Raw genomic sequence first — 15,415 nt, 5'->3', positions numbered from 1 at the left:
AGCTCCTGCGTGGCTCAACCCCGTACAGGTGCATGTGACTAAGGCCTTAAAAGAAACTTGATGAGGAACACATCCTTTACATTTTCAAATCAAATATCAAACTTCAGCCTCTTTGGATTCTTTCCTGGACTTCATGAAGACATGCTCGGCCGTCAGCGTAAGAGCTGCTAACACAGTTGCAGGAGGTCAATGATGGTGGAGTTGATTAATATAAAGCTGGTGTCTCTTTCTGCCTGAACAGCAGTAATTGAGCTGTCTGGCATCATAAACATAGTCATAACTCAATTCAATCTCCCCCCTCCCCCAGCCTTAATCTTTGTGTGTTTTTGTTATTTTCAGTTAGCCTCTCACTTATCCTCCCGCCATCCTGAATTTATTCACCTGGCCATCGGAAAGCATCCGTAAACAACCCTCTGTTACTTTAAGTCGGCGTTAAAAAAGTGATGACGATGTCCAAGCATGTTCAGCAAACAAAACTTTATGAAAGTTAATTCAGGTTTTTGGCAGCAGGAAGATCCACTCCGATGAAAATCCGGTTTTTAACTTGTTCTAGTGACATTTTTCTAATGGTAGAGAACATACATAAAGAAAATGAATCTCAAAATAGCTCTTCTGAGAATTTCTTTACTCAAATTGTTGTGGATCAGGAGCAGACGAAAAAATGCAGATTATAAAAGATGGTATTTGTGACGTAGAAAATATGCTGGGCGGGCCACAAGCTCCCTGCTCCAGGCTCTCAGCAACAAGAAGGGGAAGGGGGGCGGGATTGCTCCTTTAATCAAGTTTACATTAAAACAAAAACTGGCATTGAAACTTTCTAAGCAGATGATTTTCAGATTTATTAAACACCTAAAAGAATTAATAAATTTAGAATGGCATTGTGATCACAGCAAAACTTAGAGCTCTCGGTTATGGTTGATGGGAAGGGGGGGGCTATGTCTATGAAAATTACAGGTTTTTTTTTTAATTTTGGCTAATAATGGCATAATCATAGTTAAAAGACCGCTAGATCAAAAGGGGATCTGAGTGTGGCTTTACAATTCAGCCATGATGACATCCAACACTCTGCTCTCTTTTAGGTTGTCAGATTTCTCGCAGCCGGTTTCCTTTGAAAATGCTGAAATCGGTCGGTGCCCTAACCTCGCCCCCCCCCAGCCTCACCTGCCAGAAGAGAAGGTGGAAGAACCACAACCAGTCAGTCCCGTTCTGACCCCGTCCCAGGCAACCAGGCCTCCCAGTCCTCCCGCTGTAAGTGACTAAAGCAAAAAACAGGGAAATGTCTCACTGTAAAGAATTGAAATTGAACTTTAATTGCTAGTATTTTGCACAAACACAAGTAAGTGAATAAACTTGGGACCTCTGTAATTGCAATATCACCATGAACGCTATGCAGCTTTTGTTGATTATTTTAGTTACCTTATATGCTTGCAGAAGTGTGTGGCTTTCACTCTCCGACGATGTGAGCCATACGATCAGGCTCTTTTGAAGAAGCAGCTTTGGCTTGCTGTGCTGTCTTAGCAATCCATCAGTGAACACTTCAACAGGCTGTTAACTCTCCTTTATGTTCCCTTTTGGCCTTGAGTCACCTAACGCTACGCCACGTCTGGCAGCCTGTCGAAGTGCAAAGTCCTGGAATGATGCTATGCTAGGCTAGCCGTGCTTTATGCCTCATTCATGTCATTTATTGTTAGAAATAACAAATCCACTCTGCTGCACATTATCAAGCAGAAAAGAGAAAAAAAAAAATCACATTTTTTCTGGCTTTTATTAGAATGTGACAACTTGAATATTGTTTCCATTTAACCATTCTGCTGCACTCATTTAAAAAGGCAGTATGTAAAGAAATGTACGCATCTACAGATATGCAAACAATTTAGATATATCTATCTTAGCTACCGGTAAATAATTCTCAGAATTTCTCAGTCAGTATTTTTGTATTTGTGCATATAAAATAAAAGTTTCTTGATCTTTCTTAATGCTTTCATGATCTTCCGGCTGCTTTTTGGGCTTTCAATCTTTCTGGCTTGGGCTCATTTATCTGCTTCTTTCTTAAATGCTGCCATTTAGGAGACCACGCCCCCTGCCCCTCCCACTGCTGCTGTAGCCCCACCCGCAATTAACCTGGATCCCGACACAGATTTGGTACAAACACACACACACACTGACATCCCTGCATCTTTTGAAAAATTGGGGAAAATGAATAAAACTGGTTTGGTAAATGAATTTATGAACAACAAATTTATCAGGAGTTGAACAGTTTCCTAAATATATATATATTTTCTGCTTTTTATCTGCTTCAACCCTCAGATTTAAGAACTTAACTACAAATTTAAACTTTTTTTCTAACAGAAACCTCCTAATTTTGGTGCAAATCTGTATTTCAAAGAATTTGGGGGCTGACAAATGCACTTATTTGTGCTTAAATGTTACTACTTTCATCTGAAACAAGACTTTTTTTTATATATAAATGTGCAGTACAGTAAGTCAAAGGATGACCTCTTGGCTTCTATGAATTTCACCAACAATAGATATGCACACAAAAATTCATCAGCACACGCACAATCCGGACTAATTCACTTCTGCTTCTGGTGGTGTGACCTCCAATGACAGGACTGAATGGAAACGTCTGCCTATTGTTAGCTTAATGGAAAGATGCAGAGGGCACGAGAAAAAAGGAGGATGAAAAGGGGGGAGAAAACAGAGGACGGAGAAGAAAGAAATTGTGCAGCCTTGGAAAAAAGGAAGAGTCTGAATGGTGCACCCTTTTTGTTGGCTTTAATGGAAAGACGGAGGAGAAGAAGCTGGAGAAGAATGAAAGGAGAGCAAAGTAAAGAGCTTCTGAACAACTGATGTCTTTCCTTTGTTACATAGAAAAACGGAAAAAAAGGGGGCAGTTGAGGAGGAGGAGTGGCTATGAGGACAGCAGAAGTAAAGGGGTAAAGGGGGTGTTCGTTACAAGGCAAGGTCACAGCCCAGAGAATGTCTTGACTTGAAAGGGAACAATAGCAGAGAGGAGATGGAGACACTCGCACACCGATGTCTCAGACCTGCTTGCGTTTTGTCGTCTCTGTTCAAAAGCGACAGAATGGCGCCTTTATCGCTCACTCAGAGGGACACGAACAGAGAAGGGAATGAGCTCAACGATAGAACAGGTTAGATCCGGAGCAGAGTTTGGGTTTAATGAGAGAGAGCAAGAGAACTTCTAGTGACAGCGAGAAACTCAGAAGGCTTTAGGCAAAAGAGGTGGTAGAAAAGAGAGGAATAGGTTTTATAGGAGGACATTGGCAGATATTGAGAAATGGTCTTACCAGAAAAGTAAAATATGTTTCTGTAGAGCAGATGATGCAAAAGTAACCCTTGTGCTATCCTAGGCACATCTAGACCCACTAAACAGTGCGCTGAACTTTTTTCTTTAATGATTTGTGATCTTCACTGGTGTCCATGGATTATTTGAAATCCTCTCCACCTTTATCCACCTTTGTCATGGTAGGGAGAACACATCAATGGTCATCTTGACCCCACAGGATAGCACAAGGTAATGGGATACATAAGAAAAATGTAACTAAAGAATTTTAGAAGAATTCTAGGAAAACCAAAAGTAGAAATTAAAAAGTGAAATATGTGACTAAAAACCTAAAAGAAATTAAGATATGGAGTTGCTGACATTAATGCATATTATAAGGAAGTGGAAAGATGGCAGAAAAGTAATAATTTCTCAACTAAATAAGGAAAACTGACGGGCATTCATGTATAACAACAGTGACACCGTGTGGTCACTGGCAGAACTGCAAATGTAGGCAACTAATCCTTAGTAGTCCTGTTTTGTTTTTTTTTTAGCTATATTTTTGACTTCATAATTTGTTTGATTAAGTTATCTTTAAAAAATTTTCTGTGGCAATCTTTTCAGTACAACTCCAATCTCTTTTTTTTACAGATCTTATTACATATATTTCCTAGACAAACCTGAATGTGTCCTAAAAAAACCTCAATTCTAAGTGGTAAACTTCATTTCTTTTACTGCAGAAATCCCCAAAATTTGAGATAAAACAGTTTATGTTTTATAACAGAAAATCATACATGTAGAGACTAAATAAAAATGTATAAATCCACAAACAAAGCAAAGACCTGGGAAAACAATTAAAAATAATCTTAAAAAAAAAAGAATCGGCAAAGAAAACTATATACAAAGTTCCAAGAAATTATTTCAGCGGAATCACAATTATTTATCATAACTCTGGTTATGTTTGTTCAAACCAAACATTTCAAAACTAAGACATTTTTGAAACATTACGTTTTGAATAAAAACTAAGCTAATAGGGGGGTTGGCTCCATCCCTACATCTTTGTAAACGGTGGATATGACTAAGGGTTAGATAGAAAATTGCACATTCGCATCATGTTAAATATGTGCAATATTAACATAAATCTTTCTGTATTTATTTATTTTTTATCAACTTCTAGGAAGATTATGAGTTACTCGGTTCTTTTTAAATCAAAAAAAATGCATTGAACCCCTTCATGCCATCTGTCACAAATTCACAATGTACCATTAAATCCAGATTCCACTTAATTTAGTCACTTAGAAAATGGAAGAAAATGGAGAAAACAGTGAAGGATTTTTTTGATCTAGCTGGAAATAGGCAGACCTGAAGGTTTTTTTTTATTTTTTATTTTAACCTAGATCCGTGGATATCAGAGGCAGAATTGTATTGTATTTTATTTAGACAGACAGACAGACAGACAGACAGACAGGCTTGTATTGTCATTGTCCATTAATGAAATTCACGCTTCACCATTTTAGTGCAAGATGAAAATAACGAAATATAACATAAAATATATCAGTATGAACAACATGTACAAGTGCACAAATTTAAACTATAATAACAAAATGTCCACAAATTACGTTCAAAATTGTGTGCAAACATGTCAGATGTGCAAGAAAAGAAAAAAAAATAGCAATGAGGTAGAGAGTGTTGACGTTGGGTAAATGCTTAACTGGACAGAAGTACAGATACACTGGTATACATTTACACATATATAAACATGTACATATGAATGTGCTGTTGCAGATTTTATCTGTGTATTTTAGAATTGAGCCTGGTAATTGCCTTGGGAAATAAGCTGTGGAACATGCAGTCAGCTGATGTTCCAACTGTGTATTCTAGCTCCTGTCAGTACCGTTGACCTGTGTCTCCAATCTTCAGGATTCATGTGCGTCTGCAGAGCCTCCCAAAGTAATTGAGATGGCATACCAGTTTGGATTGACCAAGAACAGCCACATGAGCTTCAGCTTCGATGACGCCAAAGTCAGAGAGAGGTCAGTACGCCGGGAAATGAGTTGATGGTTTTTGCCTGCCTTCCTATGCAACTGTAATTTAAAACACTGAAAGAAGTAAATTTGCATTAAAAAACAAACAAAGACATCCTTATTGCTAAGTTCTGCTCAGCAAATTTACTTGACAGATATCTCAACATTAAGTGAGAAACTCTCTGAAAGCAGATGTTTCTGGAACATCCACATGTGTGAATTCTGTCAAAGTAAGAAGAGATGAGCAACAGCATGAGCAACTGTTGCTGACAATGATCACATTGACAAAAGGCTTCATGAGTAATTAGGTTAAATCGAATGGGCTGCTAGAGGAACGGCTGTCTAATCTTATTCATTTTAGCTAAAGAGAGGGACAATGTGATCATTTGGTCCTTGTAGATGAATGTTTCTCTGGCTTTAGCTCATGGAAAGATCAAAGTCTTTTATGATCCAATCATCCTGTCTGCTCTCGATTAGATTGAAAAAGAAAGTTAAAAATTGACAAGAATAAGTCAAGAAATTATGTAAAAAGGAAATTTACAGGAAATAAAACTTGTACATTTATTTGAAAAAAAATCTAAATGTAGTAGTAAACAAGCGGGTAGAATTGTTACCAATTTATGAGAGTAAAATAAAATTATGATCGGGGAAAAAATGTATCAATTTACAAGAAGAAAATCGAAAGTTTTGAGAAAAATTCAACAATTTGTGAGAATAAAATCGAGAAATTATGAAAAAAGTCAATAGTTTACGGCAGGGGTCGGGAACCTTTTTGGCCAAGAGAGCCATAAAATGCCACATATTTTGAAATGTAATTTCGAAAGAGCCATACAATAATGTAGCGTCTCTTTCCCACACTGAGGCACTGAGACTTAACCTCTTTTAAGATTCTTTATTCTGGTTACTGCAGACCGCAACAAACGCCGTACAATTAATTCAGCAACTCCTGAATCTCTCCCGCCGACACGAGAGCGCTTCTCCCAACTTTATATTCCCCTGCTCCCGCTGCAGCCCTCCCATTTCCCTTATTCGGCCCATAGCTGAACCCCATTGGTCCAAACTACCTAACAACAGGCTGAGCGACAGAACTGAGAGCCAATCAGATCTCTGCTTGACGCGTTCAATGAACTCCAGAACTTTTAACGCGACCCAACAGCCATCCAACTCAGTCCGCGACAATTTGTTTAAAACTAAATATACAAATGAATGTGTGCATTTGATTTAATTTCAACATTTTTAAAGTACAATAAGTCTGTAGATTCTTTTTAATAACATTGTTATTCTGTTGCTGATAAATGATGAGTATTTCTCGTGGTAGTTTTGCTGATGGTCTAGTCTGGTTGATACGTGGTGAGTTTCTGCTTCGTTCAGGCGTTGAGACTTTAAACGTCATCGTAGGTACGAATGTTCTGTAGATGTGACAAAGACTGCTCACATGCAGACCTGGAGTCAAACATACACTCTCACGCTGCAGTGAGTGACGGGCAGCGGGTTTTACGTTTTTATAATCCCTGCGCGATTCACCTGCTGTCCCCACAACCCCTCACCCCCACCCTCTGCTTTCTCCCTCACACATCCCGTCTCCGCATCTGCGCGCTCTTTCTCAGAGACGGGAGCGCGCAGTTTTAGGCACGTCAATTCACAGGTTTCCAGCTGGTACAAACTCTGTGAAATAATAGATAATAGTAACTGATAGCGCTGGCGCAGATTTCTCTCTCTAAGCACTGCTACTACTGCGCGCCTCTGGCATCGCATCGCGCCCGAGAAGGACTGGTCTAATGAAAAAAAAAACTATAATTAAAGATTTGTCTGCGAGCCACATGTGACCATCAAAAGAGCCATATATGGCTCGCGAGCCATAGGTTCCCGACCCCTGGTTTACGGGAATAAAATCATTTTAAAATATAAGAAGAAAGTTAGTAATTTTCTAGAATAAAGTTATGAAATTATGAGGAAAAATAATCAAGTTTATAAGAAAAAAAATGATAAATTAGTAAATAAATTAGTCAACAGTTTGGGGTAAAAAAAAGTAGTAAAATAATGACAAGAAAGTGAACAACTTGTGGAAATAAAGTCATTTAATTATTTTTTTTAAATGTAACAATTTATGTAAGATACAAAACCTGGTAGATTATGAAAAGAAAGTCAACAATTTAAAAGAATGAAGTCATAAAATTGTGGAAACTAAGACAGCATTTTTGGAGAAAAATTTCATAAGATTATGAGAAGAAAGTCAATATTTTATGAGAATTACATTACAAATTTTACAATTCATAAATGGAAAATTTGCAAGATTAAAGTAATAAATTTATGAGGCAAAAGGCTGTTAATTAAGAAAAATATGAACCAAAAGAGAGACATGGAGCACATTGAAAGCAATTTTCTTTTCTTTTATGGTGGCCTTCATAGCTGACATAGCTGGACTGAACTTTCCGAAAAAGATTTTTTAGTGTAAAAGTGGTGAAAACAGTGGTTATACTCCAGTTTCTCCAACATTCTTCATGAAACTAATGGCTGTCGTGATCTTTTTTTTTTTTTTTTCAGGCTGATCCTGGAGTTTGATCTGAGGACAAAGGAACAGTCGGGACTTGTTCTTTACATGGCGAGGATCAACCACGCTGACTTTGTCTCCATTCAGGTATCCAGATCTCTCATGAAAGCATCGGATGCTTTGTCAAACAATGTGTTACAGCTTTAAAATTCATGCTGAACGCACAGCTGGGTTTACATCTTACATCACTTTTTCTGCCCGAGCATCAAAACTACAACAATATTGTGTGTTTACTGGAATTCCTGCGGTTTCTCCAAGCATCTTTGTGTCCTCTGATAGATCAAAGACGGGCAGGTTTGTCTGGGATACGACCTCGGCCGTGGAAACATCTCAGGCTGCGTTCCTTTCTCTATCAATGATGGCAGCTGGCACAAGGTACACACATATGCTTCTAATTTGTATTCACCGATATATTTCGCTGTGTTTTCCCCTCAGATTTCTTCCAATCATTAAAGATGGATACTTTCATATGTGTATATAAAGTTATTGCTATGAAAAGTTTTTATCTGGACTTGTTTTTGCAGGGAAACAAGGATTTCTGCAGGAATTTACAGCATTTAAATCTGTTAGGTAAAAAATAGTTACAAAACCAACTATTGCACAACAGCTGATTTATATATGAATTCAGTCTTAACAAAAAACAAGTCCAGATAAACATTTTCTTAGCAATAACTTTATATACACATCTAAAAGTATCCATCCTTACTGATGCATAGTTATATTTTATTTTTGGTGGGAATTTTTCAGATCTCCTGTAAATATCCTACCCCATCTTTTATTTAACCTTTAACCTTATGGCATTTAGTAAGCATCTCATTGTACAGGGAAACCTGTTTCCTTACTGTACATATGACCATAAACTTCTTTGAATCCTTTGAATTTTGGTTTAAAACTGAACCGCATATTATACAATTGAACCAAGTGGGGAAAGTGAATTGTCGCTTGAGAAAGTGTTACATTTAAGATTTATTATTTATGGTTTTATTACATTAAGCTTTTTGCTTATTAGCAAATTAAAAATATATATTTTTCTAAAACAATTTTGTCACTCAGGTGGGATATTTAAGATTACGGTGGTTTTCATTCCAATTCTGATTTTTTTTTCTAGATCCGTGTGAGTCGAAATAAGCAGAGAGGAGTTCTAACAGTAGACGGGCTGTACAGCAAACAGATGACCAGCCCAAATAAGGTATCTGAGTTTTTTTCTTCTTCTATTTGGATCAGAAAGTCTAATTATTAGGAACTACAAAAGTTAATAGATGGCAGTTAAAAAGTCCAAACGTTGGTCCCTTTTTTTCTTGACAGGCTGACCTGTTAGATGTTGTGGGAACCTTGTATGTCGGTGGATTACCACAAAACTACATCACCAGGAGAATAGGACCGGTAAATACAAGAAATCCACACGTCTTTCAAAAGCTTAATGACATTCCAGATGAAGAATGGAAACATCTTAAAGAATTTACTGACTATTTCTTATTCCTTTTTTTTAGAAACACAAAATTATTTTATATTCTTTTTTCTTTTTCCAGATTCTCTACAGTCTCAACGGTTGCATTCGAAACTTGAAGATGGTTGGAAGTCCTGTTGGCACAAAATCTGCCCCTGCAGGTACTGATGTTGGGGGGGGGGGGGGGGGGGGATTTCATTCCTGGCGTGGCAAACAATATTTAAAAATGGAATAGAGAAATTCACCATCAACAGTGAGAAGGCCAAATAATAAAAGAACGCCGCTGTTTCATGCTCACCACACCAACGCAGTTCAAAATCTACAAACTTAAAAAGCAACATTTTGTTTTCCCAACTAGCTTCCCAATGATGCTTGAGGTGTTATGATGCATTGTCTAGGCAGAGGGTAGAGGGGTCAAAGGTCAGCAAAACTATGGGAAAATGTGCAACGAAAGGGTCCTGTGTCCATCCCATAATCCCTTCAGATATCCGCGACACATGTGTTTTGGTTTTGTTAGTTGTTTTTTTTGAGCCCCATAAGAGATTCTTGTTTCGGACAGTTTCGCCCACTGTGATGTCATCATGGGGGGAGGGGCTATTCACCATGTCAAAAATTATTTTTCATGGGGTACTAGGTGTGTGCAAATTTTGTTATGTTCTTGAGGATGTTGCAGGGGGAAAAAATTGCACAAAGGTGCAGTTAGAAAGAAGAACTGTGAAAACCTGCTGAGTGACAGAACAGTTAAAAAGAGGAGGAAACTCTCTTGCCCTTTCCTAAATGTTCCTCTTCTTTTGCATTACAGTCATGGAGGACTTCAAACTGAACATGGCGGCCCCTTCTTCCAGTCACATGGTCGGGAGATGCTTCAGGGAGACGGAAACTGGCTCTTATTTTGACGGCACAGGGTATCTGAAAGCAGGTCAGCTAAAATAATGATCACCTAAAAAGAAAACAGATATTTTTTTTGTGTGAACGAGTTGTAAAAGTGACCCCTCCTCACCCTGTGTGTTATCCAGTCGCCTCTTATAGGGTTGGTCTGGATGTGTCGATAGCTCTGGAGTTCCGAACCACCAGAACCAACGGCGTGCTTTTGACCGTCAGTAACCAGGACAAAGATGGACTGGGTCTGGAGATTGTCCAGGGGAAGGTAACCAATCATAAGATTGTAATCAACTTTGCAGCTACTCAAGGTAACCGAATCAATCAGTCCGAGTCCTCTCACGATTCATTTTCCTCGCAGTTGCTCTTCCACGTCGACAACGGAGCTGGAAGAATCACAGCAGAGCACGCTCCTGACGGAGCGGGTTTCTGCGACGGTCTGTGGCACGCGGTCACGGCCACCAAGCTCCGCCACAAGCTGGAGCTGGAGGTGGATGGGCGGAAGAGCCGAGCAGAGTCTCCGAATGCTCGCTCCAGCACCTGCGACACCAACGACCCAATCTACGTGGGAGGATATCCGGGTATGAAGCCATGATTCTCAAACTCCAGGAAATACAAAAATCCTTCTTTTTGCATCAAAGAAATGTTTTCTGGGTTCTATCAGATGGAGTCCACCAGGCAGGTCTGTCCACAAAAAGGTCCTTCAAAGGCTGTCTGAAGAACCTGAAGATCACCAAGGCGTCAAAGACCATGGATGTGCAGTTCAACAAGGCCCTGGAGATTAAAGGAGTTCAGCCTCTCTCTTGTCCTAAAGGGGCCTAACTCCTCCCTGACACAGATGGGGGGTTGGTTCTGTGCATGTTTTCAGATCGACAGCAACTTTCTGTTGTTAATACACTTGGTTTGATGTGGCAGAAGTTTTTCTTCTTTTCTTTTTAGGCCAATTTCTTTAAAACACTTGCTGTGGAAGTGATTATTTCAAGTCACCCCTGCGCTTTAACTGGATTTACTGCCTTTACCCAACCCTGTAAGGCTCCGCTCAATAAAGCTGTGAGAGCTGAAATATGAGGCGTGTTTATTGGTTTGTCATTGGAGTTTATGATCGCTCTGAAGTGATGATTTCGCCTTCTTGTTAAGGCCTCACGGCTTATTTCCTTTAAAGTGTGCATTAAACATTAAACAGGCTTTAACTGCCATCGCTGAAGAGGGAGAACAGAAGAGGGACTTTCTGTTGTCAGGCTGTTTGATGCATGATGGGATGCAATGGCGGCGTGGATGGTAATTTAGAATGCAGGGGCTTTAACATCCTTTACAACACATGTAAGGCTGTCGAGCTAGAAATGTGAGCCTTAGGCAGTTTTTTTTTACCTTATAGGAAACATTCTTTTTGGTGATGTAGCAGTGCTGAAAACTTGGAAAAATAATATTTTTAAAATGCTAAATCAAGTTTAAAAATATCAAATGGTCATTGCAAACAAAGTGCGCTTACATTCCTGATGCACTAGAGGGCAGTAGATGTATTCCACAAAAGAATTTCGGATCCTGTGTGAAGAAAAACATTCATCATCAGACAGTCTTCCATAAACAAATTGCTTTTTTCATACTGCACTCATCTTTATTTTGTTAAAAAAAGGATGGAATCATCCTACTGAAGCGGACAGTTTAATAAAAACTCACAGACTGATGGGTAATGTGTTTTTTTTTAAAACTAATTAATTCACATGACGGTATCTAGATTATAAAATCTTTAGGGTTGAAAGAAGCAGACTGAATCCAAACCACGGTTTTCTTCACGTCTAAAAAATTCTTAAATTGATAAGAAAGAACAATATTAATGATTAATGATCTAATGAATCTCTGGTTAATGCATGGCTCTTGATTTTTTTGCAGGCATTCCAGCAGAGGTAGTTTTTAAAGATCCAATGAAAATTGGTGTTTAATGAAGGATTTCATTTTGATGATGGAGGACATATATTCATAAAACCAAGCTTGCAATTTTGAGTATGTTTTTAAAATTTGGAGCAGACGAGGCAAAGGCAGTTTGAAAAAGATCGTACTTGTTATGTAGAAAATATGCCGGGCAGCTCCATGCTCCAAGCCCTCAGCAACAGGGAGTGGGAAGGGGGGGCGGGGTTATTCCTAAGGGATTTCTGATGAACTCCTGCCACTCTGCAGAAATATGTCCTAAAAATTAGTTTATTTTATTTTATTTTGGCTAAAAATGGCACAATCCTAATTAAAAGACCACTGGGAACACTTTTATAACAGAACAAGAGATGATCAGAATGAGAATTTAAATTTAAGCATATTTACATTTCTTGAATGTAAATTATGTCCTTTTTGGGCTATAGAGTCTGCTTTGGAGTTCCACATGGCTCTATTCTAGAACCAAACCTCTTTAACCGATATTTACCTTTGCTTTAATAATTTTTAACGCAGATGATTTTCCAATTTATATAACACAGAAAACAGATTGTTTCTAAGAGTAATAGAATGTTGATAAAAAATCAAAACTTTAAAGCCATTTTTTAAAATAAAAAAACCTTAATTTTAAGCAAAAATATTAATTTAGAAAAATAAATACGTGAAAACATTTAGTAGCATTCAATTTATTGTAGATGGATGGTGAATTAGCATTATAGGGTTAAAGTCAGAGTAAAAATAACAAATTTTAATAAATATATAGTCATTTAACCTTTCATAAATAGACTTGATAGTCCAGCTTTTATCATTTTTCGATGTTCAAACTGAGCTTTCAATACATATTTGACTTAAAACAAAAACCTTTACCATTTCTTTTTCCCTATAATGAAACTTATGTTGGCTGTGTTTGATTAAAAAGAAGTACACAATGTAGATTTTGTTGCCAAATTTTATATTTTTTGCTTGAATTTTTAAGAGCAGTTGCTTTAAAATGTGCTTTTTACAGTCATGTTGTGCAAACTTTTCTCCATCTACTGATTTCTAAACAAAATGCACAAAGACATGCATGTGTCTTCAGAGCCAATCTCAAAGCTTGTGCAGAAAAGCATCAGGTTGGGTGATGTTTACTGTAAAGCTCAACCTTCTTTCCTTCTTCTCTTCTAGTGAATGTAGGAGATACAACAGGGATGTTACTACAGCATTAATCTAAGTCCATGGTCAGTTAAAACATTCAAGCGTTCCATGTTTACAGCACTGACAGTGAAGCTACCACATGAGTTTAGACACTGCAAAGAGAACACCGCCTCATTTGGTTCAAGCCTTCGAAAGGCAAGCCGCATTGTTTCATCGACTCCGCCGTGACAGCTGTCCCCGCGTCGGGTCTGCTGAGTTATTGCGCGCCGTCCGTCCTCGTCAGTGTCTCTGAGGTCACATCCAGATGTGGTAGTGATGATGAGGATCAGCCAATGTGAGCTTGCTTCTTCATCCACAGGCGCCAGTGTTGGTTTCCACCTGCTCTCCACTGGTGAGCTTGTATTCTGGTTTTTCCTGGTCTGCATCTAGACCTCGTCAGGATGACTGCATGAGGCCGGTGAGGCGCTTGCCTGTCAGAGATTTGCCCTGGGAACAGACAGACAGAAGGGGAGGGGCACAAGCTTACTTTCTTTATGGAAACTTTACTTATCCTAGTCTCCTTTATTTAATTTCACTCAAATATTTTGGAATAATTTCTATGAATCTCAGAATTCAGGAATGTTCTAACACCTGGTCAATTAAAAACCTCAACTATCCCCAAGTCATCTCAGTATTTTGGCTAAAATCCTAGTTTAATTGTTTGTTTCATTGCAGTTGATCCATCTTTACGCTCATAAACATGAAGAGAGCTCTGTGTCTTTTCACGTTTCATTTATAACCAGTTTGTGCAGGAATAGTGTTTCCAATAGTAATAACATAATAATAGTACTGCTTAACATTAATTTAAAAAAATCTAATAAAAATCAAACTATATTAATATGTATAAATAATTATTAATAAATATATAAAGTCATTTTAAAGCTAATTTACAATGTGTATCTATCCAGCTATTTTCCATACCCCCTTCATCCCTTCTGAGGTAATGGGGTTGCTGGAGCCTATATCCAAGCATACCCTGACAGCTCACTTTTAGAATCCGTTTATATTTTTAAAAGGTCTGCCATGTTATCACAGGATTTAGTAAATCAATTCAAGAAGTGTGGAACTTGAGCGGACCTGAAACTGTTGTTTCAGGTTTACTCTCACATTGTAGTTTGGTTACAGTCAATAATTAAAAATGACTCTACATGAATTTGCTTCCTTTTTAACTTTTTTTTCAAAAACTTTTTTATGTTGCATGTTTTTTTTATTTATTATTCTCTCATTAAAAATCCAAACAAGCTCAATCAGGACCCTGAAAATTGAATAAAAGGTTTGTCCTTTTGAAAACAATCCTTTTGTTTTCAATCCACTATCAGGCAAAAAAAAACTTAAGTGCAACTATTTATGAATCAACATGGAATATTTGAGCAACTTCCAATTATTGTAAGTATGAGTAGCATTAATAATACATGTGTGTTTGCTGTGGTCTGACAGCTCTGGCTTGGAGGAATGCAGCTTTAGAGGCAGTGAGATGCTCACCACAGTACGAGTGAACTTCTCCAGAGAGGTCCTCCGGCCTTGATCCGTTTCCGGCTTTAGAGTCAGAATCACAGCAGACGAAAAAAGACAGGAGGAAAGTCACTGCTTTTATTTCAACCTGCCTCAGCTGTCATGATCAAAAAAAGGAAAGAACTACACAACTTTTGCTTTCTCTTGGCAGCAGCTACAAAACCTCCCACTGTTGTGAAACCCTGAACATGTCAAAGCGTGCATTCACCAACGTACTCAGAAAATAAGATAAAAATCAGCCGCTTCCTCACCTTCTTCCTTGCATTCAGCAGGTCCTGGTACACATTGGATCGCAGGAAACGAGCGTAGCTGTCGCTTTTCATGAGGTTGTAAATGTGGTCCTCCATTGACACAAAAGGGAGACAAGTAACGTTTACATTTTCCCAAATTATTCAACATGAAAGGAAATGTGATGCCTCTGTCACTTTAAATCCCTGTTTCTTAGTGAAATTACTCTACGATATGAATCTGAATCATCTGAAACAAGAACTGATGACACATCTACAACATGACCTTCTTAAAAAGAAACATTTAAAGGCATGGGAAGTCTAAAAATAATGAAAAATCAATATGAAGGAGTGGGCACAGACTTTGGACTCAAATGCTGCTGGGAAATTATTTTT

The 15,415-nt window shown here is 38.2% G+C and overlaps 2 protein-coding genes across 7 annotated transcripts in view; one reads left to right on the top strand and one right to left on the bottom strand.

Moving 5' to 3' along the window:
• lama2 (laminin subunit alpha 2) overlaps positions 1-11,252 on the top strand; it is a 112,905-nt gene extending 101,653 nt beyond the window's left edge. For all 5 annotated transcript variants that reach the window (XM_023952768.1, XM_023952772.1, XM_023952771.1 and 2 more), the window contains 12 exons: positions 1,080-1,248; positions 2,068-2,142; positions 5,204-5,316; positions 7,852-7,945; positions 8,138-8,233; positions 8,967-9,047; positions 9,164-9,241; positions 9,388-9,466; positions 10,108-10,224; positions 10,322-10,452; positions 10,546-10,765; positions 10,849-11,252. In XM_023952768.1, coding sequence (XP_023808536.1) covers positions 1,080-1,248; positions 2,068-2,142; positions 5,204-5,316; positions 7,852-7,945; positions 8,138-8,233; positions 8,967-9,047; positions 9,164-9,241; positions 9,388-9,466; positions 10,108-10,224; positions 10,322-10,452; positions 10,546-10,765; positions 10,849-11,006 — 1,411 coding nt within the window. In that variant the 3' untranslated portion in view covers positions 11,007-11,252. The remainder of the gene's footprint in view (positions 1-1,079; positions 1,249-2,067; positions 2,143-5,203; positions 5,317-7,851; positions 7,946-8,137; positions 8,234-8,966; positions 9,048-9,163; positions 9,242-9,387; positions 9,467-10,107; positions 10,225-10,321; positions 10,453-10,545; positions 10,766-10,848) is intronic.
• Positions 11,253-12,777: 1,525 nt separating this feature from the next.
• Positions 12,778-15,415, bottom strand: part of LOC101160614 (regulator of G-protein signaling 6) — a 44,687-nt gene continuing 42,049 nt past the window's right edge. For both annotated transcript variants that reach the window (XM_023953161.1, XM_020714677.1), the window contains 3 exons: positions 15,044-15,133; positions 14,763-14,816; positions 12,778-13,727 (listed from right to left, as the gene is read on the bottom strand). In XM_023953161.1, the coding sequence (XP_023808929.1) occupies positions 13,677-13,727; positions 14,763-14,816; positions 15,044-15,133 (195 nt within the window). In that variant the 3' untranslated portion in view covers positions 12,778-13,676. The remainder of the gene's footprint in view (positions 13,728-14,762; positions 14,817-15,043; positions 15,134-15,415) is intronic.

This window comes from Oryzias latipes, chromosome 24 (assembly GCF_002234675.1).
Source record: "Oryzias latipes chromosome 24, ASM223467v1".
Classification (NCBI taxonomy): Eukaryota; Metazoa; Chordata; class Actinopteri; order Beloniformes; family Adrianichthyidae; genus Oryzias; species Oryzias latipes.
The sequence above is the reverse complement of the archived record's forward strand: the minus strand, read 5'-3'. Positions and strand labels throughout refer to the sequence as shown.